Source organism: Brachypodium distachyon, chromosome 3 (genome assembly GCF_000005505.3).
Source record: "Brachypodium distachyon strain Bd21 chromosome 3, Brachypodium_distachyon_v3.0, whole genome shotgun sequence".
In the NCBI taxonomy this organism is placed as follows: Eukaryota; Viridiplantae; Streptophyta; class Magnoliopsida; order Poales; family Poaceae; genus Brachypodium; species Brachypodium distachyon.
The window spans coordinates 27994772-28004507 of NC_016133.3; the positions used below are offsets into that span (position 1 = coordinate 27994772).

Consider the following 9736-nt stretch of genomic DNA (forward strand, 5'->3'; position numbering starts at 1 on the left):
AATTCTGTATGAATATGGATAGAGGAAGGAAATAATTAATTTTTTTTTTTATGTATTGCATTCTATATCTTTTGTCCTATTCTTCTTTCCCCGGGGAGGGGTATTTAAAAAGAAAAAAGAAATAAAGGATTAATTCGTTCTTGATAGCCATTTCCTTAACAAGTGAATGGAAACATACTCTGGATCGGAATCCCAAGAAAGTACTACTTGATCATTTCCACTAATTTCAAGTCCTTATTATGATTCCTTTTATGGGAAAAATCTCTAATTCTTAGATTTCCCCATTACTAATCCTTTATGTACTTTAGTGTTCCTGACCTTTCACTAACTTTTGATGGATTCTTTTTATGTTTATAAGTTATAGTAATAATTAGGGATATTTTACTAATGGAATTCTATATCATCCTTTCGTAAATCCTTTATTCTTGCCCGCTTCAAGACATGATGACTAATTAAAAAATAGCAATCTTGGGGTAAAGAGTTTACACTACTTATGTTTACTTCAATTTTTTTCTTGTACGTAGGAAATGAGATTTTTTTTTTACTGCAAATTAATAAGCTGTTTTATTTCACTCATATAGCTATCTAGTTTAACTTACCAACCCGAATACAGAATAAGAAAAAGAAGATAAATATTTAATGGATTTTAGAGGAAAAGGATCCCATTTTAACGAATCACACGTAGAGATATTGCTAATACACAAAAAGTTAATGGTATTTCATAACTAATCGATTGAGCAGCAGCTCGTAGACTGCCTGAAAAAGAATATTTATTATTTGAGCTATATCCTGCCATAAGAAGACCAATAGGAGCAATACTTGAAATGGCAATCCATAAAAAAACACCAATACTAAGATCAGCTAAAGCAAAACGATATCCCAAAGGGATCACTAAAAAACTTAATAAAATTGATATGACTGCTATAGAGGGTCCAATGCTAAATAAAGGAATATCCCCTCGAGATGGTAGAATATCCTCTTTTAAAAGTAGCTTAGTCCCATCTGCTATAGCTTGAAGTAGTCCTAGGGGACCGGCATATTCAGGACCAATGCGTTGTTGGATCGAAGCGGATATTTCTCTTTCTAACCAAACAATTACGAGTACTTCTATTGTGATTCCCAAAAGAAGGGTCAAAATGGGTAGAATCCATATAAGTCCATAGATTTCTTTTAATAATTCTGATTTCGAAAAAGAATTGAGAGTTTCTACCTCTACCCTATCTATTATCATTTCAACGATCAACTTCCCCCATAATGATATCTATACTACCTAATATCGTCATGATATCAGCCAATTTCATTTTTTTAACTAACTGAGGAAGAATTTGCAAATTAATAAAACCGGGTGGACGAATTTTCCATCTCCAGGGAAAAAGGCCATCATCTCCTACTAGATAAATCCCTAATTCACCTTTGGGGGCTTCTATTCTTACGTAAAGCTCTTGCTTTGACAATTCGAAATTGGGTGAAGGTTTTTTACCAAGAAATCGATATTCAAAATCATTACATTCGGAATTCTTTTCTTTCTTAAAGCGACGGACTTCTAAATTTTCATAAGGTCCTCCAGGAATTTTCTCTACAGCTTGTTGAATAATTTTGATAGATTCTCTCATTTCACCGATTCGTACTAAATAGCGAGCTAATGAATCTCCTTCTTTTTGCCATTGGACTTTCCAACCAAATTGGTTGTAAGACTCATAAAGATCTACTTTACGAAGATCCCATCGTATTCCAGAAGCTCGTAACATGGGTCCTGATAAGCCCCAATTTACTGCTTCTTCTCCGCTAATAAAACCTACTCACTCAACTCGTTCCAAAAAAATAGGATTCTGTGTAATAAGTTGTTGATATTCAACAACTCCCCGTAAAAAATAATCACAGAAATCTAAGCATTTCTCGATCCATCCATAAGGTAGATCGGCGGCTACTCCTCCGATGCGAAAGTAATTGTGCATCATTCGCATACCTGTAGCAGCTTCAAATAGATCGTATATTAACTCTCTCTCTCTAAAAATGTAGAAAAAAGGAGTCTGTGCGCCGAGATCCGCCATAAAAGGCCCAAGCCATAATAAGTGAGAAGCTATACGGCTCAACTCTAACATAATTACCCTAATATAGCTGGCTCTTTGGGGTATTTGAATATTTTCTAAAAATTCTGGTGCATTTACCGTTATTGCTTCTGTAAACATAGTAGCTAAATAATCCCACCGTGTTACATAAGGTAAGTATTGTATAATAGTTCGGTTTTCCGCGATTTTTTCCATTCCTCTGTGTAAATACCCTAATATGGGTTCACAATCAATAACATCTTCACCATCGAGAGTAACGATCAGTCGAAGAACACCATGCATTGATGGGTGTTGAGGGCCCATATTGACTATCATGAGATCTTTTCTTGTAAGCGGTAGACTCATATCCTTTCTTCCTTAATTCGTTATTCCATGAATTCCTCAAAACGAGGCTCATCAAAATGCAAAATCTAAGACTACTATAAGGCTACTAAATAAAATAAGTAAAAAAATTCGAACGATTAAATTACTGCTCCCGAATATTCAATTGACTGATTAATTTCTTATAACGTACTCTATTTTTCTTTGCCAAATAAGCCAGCAAACGTCGACGTTTTCCCAAAAGTCTTCGTAGACCTCTTTCAGATGAAAAATCTTTTTTGTGTAATTCCAAATGTGAAGCAAGTCTCCGTATCTTATTGGTGAAATTGAATACTTGAAATTCAACAGAACCTTTTTTTTCTTCTTTTTCTTCTTTAACCATAAATCCAAAGATTTTTCTACCTCCTTCCTTTTTCATGTATTTTTCTAATCAGGAAAAATAAAACATTATGTCAGTTATTTTGAAGTTATTCTAATCTTGTACACACAAAAATTTGCAATTATTCATCTACTACTGGAATTTGGATTTATTTTATCGATGCAAATTGGATTTGGATAGAAGGGTACATTCTCTTATTTTAGATAGAAGAAACATTTCTTCTATCTAAAATAAAAGAATTTTGCTGATTTTTTTATTGCTATATCCAATTTATGGAATTGATACACCATTTAATTGATATCATTTAGCAAAATGAAACATAGCATATGCATCCATCTTTGGGCTCGAGAATTTCACGGGATAGAGATATGGTAACTCGAAATGAATTGTGGATACATCTGTATCCTTAACATACTGAAACGATTGCCATTATTTGTATCAAACCAATAGCGATTCATACAAGCTAAATCTTCTAATCAATGGTGGGCCACTAATGAATTTTTTTGCATATGTATTAAGACGCTTGGCCTGATTTCAAAATTGTCCAGAGTTTTATATGTTGTTTTCATTGGAAAATGACGGGTCTCCTTCCATAACTTTCCAATTACGAGTACGAGAATTGAAAGAGATGAAAATTCTCAATTATCTACGGCGTCTAGGAGATAGATAGAATATTTTCAGGAACAAGAAAATCGGAAGAATCCTTCTCTCTATTCACTACCATTCCGCGTCTTCGACTTCTATTAGTTTCTTTTCTTCTTTAATGCAATAGCTATAGTTTGATATAAGAATCTATTTCTCAAAGTAATGGAAACCATTCTCTTATAGGAAATGGCTCGCAAATCGCTATTCCACCTTTTAGGTATCGTGAAAAGTGATACCTGTGAAGATCGTGCATTTCAGTCAAATTCAGATCCGTTTGTTTTTTCAGTCCATGATATAACCAAATTGGATGGATCTTCCACCCGTTTAGCTAAGAAAGAATAGATACAGAGGTGGATAATACATCGATATGAAGATCATGAGCTGCCCCATAATGAAACCGCCAGTAGTCGCGAATATCCCCTTCTTCCCTAATCCAAGATTGGAGAAAGAAGATCTAAGAGGGCCCTATGGGGAATGTGGTCAGAAATCCTTAATAGAGTCCGACCACAACGACCGAATTAATTATCCTCATCGAGAAACTTAGACTACTAAATGGAAAAGATTTGAAAATCATGGCATGGGTCTCCTTTTTTTCTTTCTTTAGAGTTTTCTATATGCAGAATTTCTCGATGTTTTCATGAGAATTTCTTGACTTTCCATATATAGAAAGAGATAGACTATAAATGACATCTCATATGTCAATAAGACCAAAGGGATGGATATTAAATGATAGGAAGTGCTAGGAAGTGAAATAGAATGAAATAGAGCCACTTTGGGCTTCCCTATGAAATGAGGCATGGAACGGAGCCACTATGAAGAAATTCTGGGAGTTACGAAAGAAGCTTCGGACCCATATTGTTCATGGGTTGAGAGCGGGAGTTGAACCCTAGGAGGGGGAATCCCCCCTTGTTCCTCAGTAGCTCAGTGGTAGAGCGGTCGGCTGTTAACTGACTGGTCGTAGGTTCGAATCCTACTTGGGGAGATTTGATTCATTCTTTAATGTAAGAATAAAGAATTGAATTAAAGGGCTTGCTTTGACCCTTAGGAGTAGGTAACCCGTTCGCTATCCTTGTTTCTATTTCTATTGCATTCTATCTCATTGTATCACATTCTGTTCTACGATTCCACTTCGACAAATGTGATCTCTGACCGCGTGCTTGTTGAAGAATGAGCCGGCGACTCATAGGCAGTGGCTTGGTTAAGGGAACGTAACCCACCGGAGCCGTAGCGAAAGCGAGTCTTCATAGGGCGATTGTCATTGCTTATGGACCCGAACCTGGGTGATCTATCCATGACCAGGATGAAGCTTGGATGAAACTAAGCAGAGGTCCGAACCGACTGATGTTGAAGAATCAGCGGATGAGTTGTGGTTAGGGGTGAAATGCCACTCGAACCCAGAGCTAGCTGGTTCTCCCCGAAATGCGTTGAGGCGCAGCAGTTGACTGGACATCTAGGGGTAAAGCACTGTTTCAGTGCGGGCTGCGCGAGCGGTACCAAATCGAGGCAAACTCTGAAAACTAGATATGACCCCAAAATAACAGGGGTCAAGGTCGGCCAGTGAGACGATGGGGGATAAGCTTCATCGTCGAGAGGGAAACAGCCCGGATGCATACCATGATTTTTCTGTCTATCAATAACTGCATGCATTGCACGGTGAATGTGAAGAAGTAAGCCATTGTCGCGGCAATAATGAGCCAAAGTAGTATTTGCGGTGAATCCCCCAGTTAAGTAGTCATGCATTACAATAGGAACACCTAATTCTCTCGCAAAAACAGCTCTCTTCATCATTTCTTCACATGTACCCGCAGTTGCATTCAAGTAATGCCCCTTGATTTCACCGGTTTCCGCCTGTGATTTATAAATAGCTTCGGCACAAAAGACAAAACGATCTCTCCAGCGCATAAATGGTTGTGAGTTTACGTTTTCATCATCTTTGGTAAAATCAAGTCCACCACGTAGACACTCATAACACGCTCTACCGTAATTTTTTGCAGATAATCCCAATTTTGGCTTAATAGTACATCCCAATAAAGGACGACCATACTTGTTCAACTTATCTCTTTCCACTTGGATACCGTGAGGCGGGCCTTGGAAAGTTTTTGAATAAGTAGGGGGAATTCGTAGATCCTCCAGACGTAGAGCACGTAGGGCTTTGAAACCAAATACGTTACCTACAATGGAAGTAAACATGTTAGTAACGGAACCCTCTTCAAATAGATCTAATGGATAAGCTACATAACAGATCCATTGACTGTCTTCCCCAGGAACAGGCTCGATGTGATAGCATCGTCCTTTGTAACGATCAAGACTAGTAAGTCCATCAGTCCAAACAGTTGTCCATGTACCGGTAGAAGATTCGGCAGCTACTGCAGCCCCTGCTTCTTCGGGCGGAACCCCAGGTTGAGGAGATACTCGGAATGCTGCCAAGATATCAGTATCCTTGGTTTCATACTCCGGGGTGTAGTAAGTCAATCTATAATCTTTAACACCAGCTTTAAATCCAACACTTGCTTTAGTTTCTGTTTGTGGTGACATAAGTCCCTCCTTACAACTCTTGAATTAAGAATTCTCACAATAACAAGGTCTACTCGATGTGAATTAGGCGTAAATGAAACTTTAGCAAAAATCTCATAAAAAAAAGAGATATTCAATTAATAGCAACTCATTACAGAAAATTGAGGGCATGCTTAAGTTAATTAATATTTTTCATTCATATATAATGCGTACACCCTGTGTATGTTCTATCCTATAGGAATTCGATAGGAATTGAGTTGTTGTTATGGTAAGTTAACACCGTTCGTTATTAAACCAAGGATTTGATTTAACAAATCCATCATTATTGTATACTCTTTGATAGATATAGCGCAACCCAAATCAATCCTTAACCTTTTTTTTTACAAATTATTAAAGGGCCCCTTTCTTATTTTGAAAAGAAATACCTAACTAAATACTAAGAAAATTTTCTGTTGACAGCAATCTATGCTTCACAGTAGTATATATTTTGTATAGCGAAGTCCTAGATAGGAAAGTAGAGTAGGCACAGATCCTCCACAAAAGGAAAAATCTATCTTATGAAAAAAAGATTGATTGAACTTTCCAACGGCCTCATTCCACGAGTAAAGGGTTGAAAGGGATTCGCTTGGGCAACGAAATCAAGTCTTGTTCCCCTTTTTTCTCTTATTGAATTAACTAATTGATTTCCTTTTTACTTTTGGATTTTTGGATATTTTTTTGGATTTGGTATTATTCAACAAGAAAAAAAAAATTCGACAAATTCCTTTTTTTTTATTATGTGATAATTATGAGAACCAATCCTACTACTTCTCGTCCCGGGGTTTCCCCAATTGAAGAAAAAAGTACAGGCCGTATCGATCAAATTATTGGACCCGTGCTGGACGTCACTTTTCCCCCCGGTAAGTTACCTTATATTTATAACGCTTTGGTAGTCCAGAGTAGAGACACTGCCGATAAGCAAATTAATGTGACTTGTGAGGTACAACAATTATTAGGAAATAATCGAGTTAGAGCTGTAGCTATGAGTGCTACAGATGGGTTGATGAGAGGAATGGAAGTGATTGACCCAGGAGCTCCTCTCAGTGTTCCGGTCGGCGGAGCTACTCTCGGGCGAATTTTCAACGTTCTTGGGGAGCCTGTTGACAATTTGGGTCCTGTAGATAGTAGTGCAACGTTCCCTATTCATAGATCTGCGCCTGCCTTTATCGAGTTAGATACGAAATTATCCATCTTTGAAACAGGTATTAAGGTCGTCGATCTTTTAGCTCCTTATCGACGTGGAGGAAAAATAGGACTATTTGGGGGGGGTGGAGTAGGTAAAACAGTACTCATCATGGAATTGATCAACAACATTGCTAAAGCTCATGAGGGTGTATCCGTATTTGGTGGAGTAGGGGAATGGACTCGTGAAGGAAATGATCTTTATATGGAAATGAGGGAATCCGGAGTAATTAATGAAAAAAATATTGAGGAATCAAAGGTAGCTCTAGTCTATGGCCAAATGAATGAACCACCGGGAGCTCGTATGAGAGTTGGTTTAACTTCCCTAACTATGGCGGAATATTTCCGAGATGTTAATAAGCAAGACGTGCTTTTATTCATCGATAATATCTTTCGTTTTGTTCAAGCAGGATCGGAGGTATCCGCTTTATTAGGGAGAATGCCCTCCGCGGTGGGTTATCAACCTACTCTTAGTACAGAAATGGGTTCTTTGCAAGAAAGAATTGCTTCTACTAAAAAGGGATCTATAACTTCGATCCAAGCGGTTTATGTACCTGCGGACGATTTGACTGACCCTGCTCCTGCCACAACATTTGCCCATTTGGATGCTACTACCGTACTTTCCAGAGGATTAGCTTCCAAGGGTATTTATCCAGCAGTAGATCCTTTAGATTCAACCTCAACTATGTTATAGCCTCGGATCGTTGGCAACGAACATTATGAAACTGCGCAAAGAGTTAAGGAAACTTTACAACGTTACAAGGAACTTCAGGACATTATCGCAATTCTTGGATTGGATGAATTATCGGAGGAGGATCGTTTAACTGTAGCAAGAGCGCGAAAAATTGAGCGTTTCTTATCACAACCGTTCTTTGTAGCAGAAGTTTTTACTGGTTCTGCAGGAAAATATGTTGGTCTTGCAGAAACAATTAGGGGATTTCAACTAATCCTTACTGGAGAATTAGATGGCCTACCCGAGCAGGCTTTTTATTTGGTGGGTAACATCGATGAAGCTAGCACGAAAGCTATAACCTTAGAAGAGGAGAACAAATCGAAGAAATGAAATTAAATCTTTATGTACTGACTCCTAAGCGAATTATTTGGGATTGTGAAGTGAAAGAAATCATTTTATCCACTAATAGTGGTCAAATTGGGGTATTACCAAACCATGCCCCCATTAACACAGCAGTAGATATGGGTCCTTTGAGAATACGCCTCCTCAACGACCTATGGTTAACGGCGGTTCTGTGGAGCGGTTTTGCGAGAATAGTTAATAATGAGATCATTATTTTAGGAAATGATGCGGAACTGGGTAGTGATATTGATCCGGAAGAAGCTCAACAGGCACTTAAAATAGCCGAAGATAACTTGAGTAAAGCTGAGGGTACGAAAGAATTGGTTGAAGCGAAACTAGCTCTCAGACGAGCTAGGATACGAATTGAGGCTGTCAATTGGATTCCCCCATCCAATTGAAGACAATCCAATGGTTTATAGTTGATACAAAGATAAAGGGAAGAGGGGTAGAAAAAGTTATTAGATAGCGAAGCGAAATAAGCCCAATGCTATCTAGTAATTTTTCTACCTACCTACCTACTATTGGATTTGAACCAATGACTCCCGCCGTATGAAAGCAATACTCTAACCACTGAGTTAAGTAGGCAATTTATGATCACAAAGGAAGACCCATTACTTCGATCGATTATATATCGAATCCCTTTTCTAAGCAATAACGCTTCCTTATTGGTATGTTATATACTAAACAGATACATATTTAAAGAGATACCCTCTGGCATTAGAGAATATTCATCTTGACAATAAATTATCTATATGTTAAGATATCTCTGATAAGGGCTATAGCTCAGTTCGGTAGAGCAACTCGTTTACACGTGCGCCAATGCTTTTCAAAGGAGCTTATTATGCAATGAATATAATGGATCTTATTGCAAAATCAATGTCTTACTTCATAGATTCGACAGAATAGGAGAACAGTAGCCTGACAAAGAGTCAGTTCAGTCCGATTCAGGTCCCCATTCTGGTGCCTAATCAAATCGAACCCTTATGGATTTGCTAGTTGATAAGGTAAATATCCAGCCCACTAAATGCTAGGCGTAATGAGGATAAGGGCCTCCAAAAAACTTCTTTTCGTTCTATGAACTTTAAGGTGTATGAAGTCTCATAGTTAACTCTTGCAGTGGAACGATAGAGACTCCATTTCACTTAGGTTGATTTAATTTAGGCCGGAGGCAGACCTAAGTCAAGGTAATCCTCCTTTGAAACACTTTGGTATTGCTCCTAGATAGACCATAATACAAATAATCAATCAGAGCACAGGGAGCCATCTCATTATCTTTCCGTAAAGAAAAACTATGGTGGACTAACTGATCTTTAAATCAGTTGATGAAAGAGCCCAATGCAAAAAAATGCATGTTGGGTCTTTGAAACAGTTCGAATCATTTCGATAATAATCTGTTTGATCTGTTTTACCGAGAAGGTCTACGGTTCGAATCCGTATAGCCCTAATATGTCCTATTTTTGGATTTTAGTATAGATATCCTATGTTTTCCTTAGTATAGCTTTTATTTTCACA

The 9736-nt window shown here is 37.8% G+C and overlaps 1 protein-coding gene, 2 long non-coding RNA genes and 1 other non-coding gene across 4 annotated transcripts in view; 2 read left to right on the forward strand and 2 right to left on the reverse strand.

Annotated features, from left to right (window-relative positions):
• Positions 1 to 4324: 4324 nt before the first annotated feature.
• On the forward strand, positions 4325 to 4396 carry TRNAN-GUU. Its single transcript has one exon. It is a non-coding gene; the product is annotated as a tRNA-Asn (tRNA).
• Positions 4397 to 4626: 230 nt separating this feature from the next.
• On the reverse strand, positions 4627 to 6132 carry LOC112271745 (ribulose bisphosphate carboxylase large chain-like). Its single transcript, XM_024461699.1, has one exon. The coding sequence runs from the start codon at positions 5947 to 5949 to the stop codon at positions 4732 to 4734; it is 1218 nt and encodes a 405-aa protein (XP_024317467.1). The 5' UTR covers positions 5950 to 6132; the 3' UTR covers positions 4627 to 4731.
• A 1227-nt stretch (positions 6133 to 7359) lies between these two features.
• LOC112271747 overlaps positions 7360 to 9736 on the reverse strand; it is a 25414-nt gene continuing 23037 nt past the window's right edge. Inside the window, exon 2 of the long non-coding RNA XR_002965071.1 lies at positions 7360 to 7679. This is a non-coding gene — a long non-coding RNA (uncharacterized LOC112271747). The remainder of the gene's footprint in view (positions 7680 to 9736) is intronic.
• Positions 7678 to 9736, forward strand: part of LOC112271746 — a 24905-nt gene continuing 22846 nt past the window's right edge. The window contains exon 1 of the long non-coding RNA XR_002965070.1: positions 7678 to 7852. This is a non-coding gene — a long non-coding RNA (uncharacterized LOC112271746). The remainder of the gene's footprint in view (positions 7853 to 9736) is intronic.

Coding starts and splice junctions, on each gene's coding strand:
- LOC112271745 (XM_024461699.1), bottom strand. CDS start 5,949: ATGTCACCACAAACAGAAACTAAAGCAAGTGTTGGATTTAAAGCTGGT.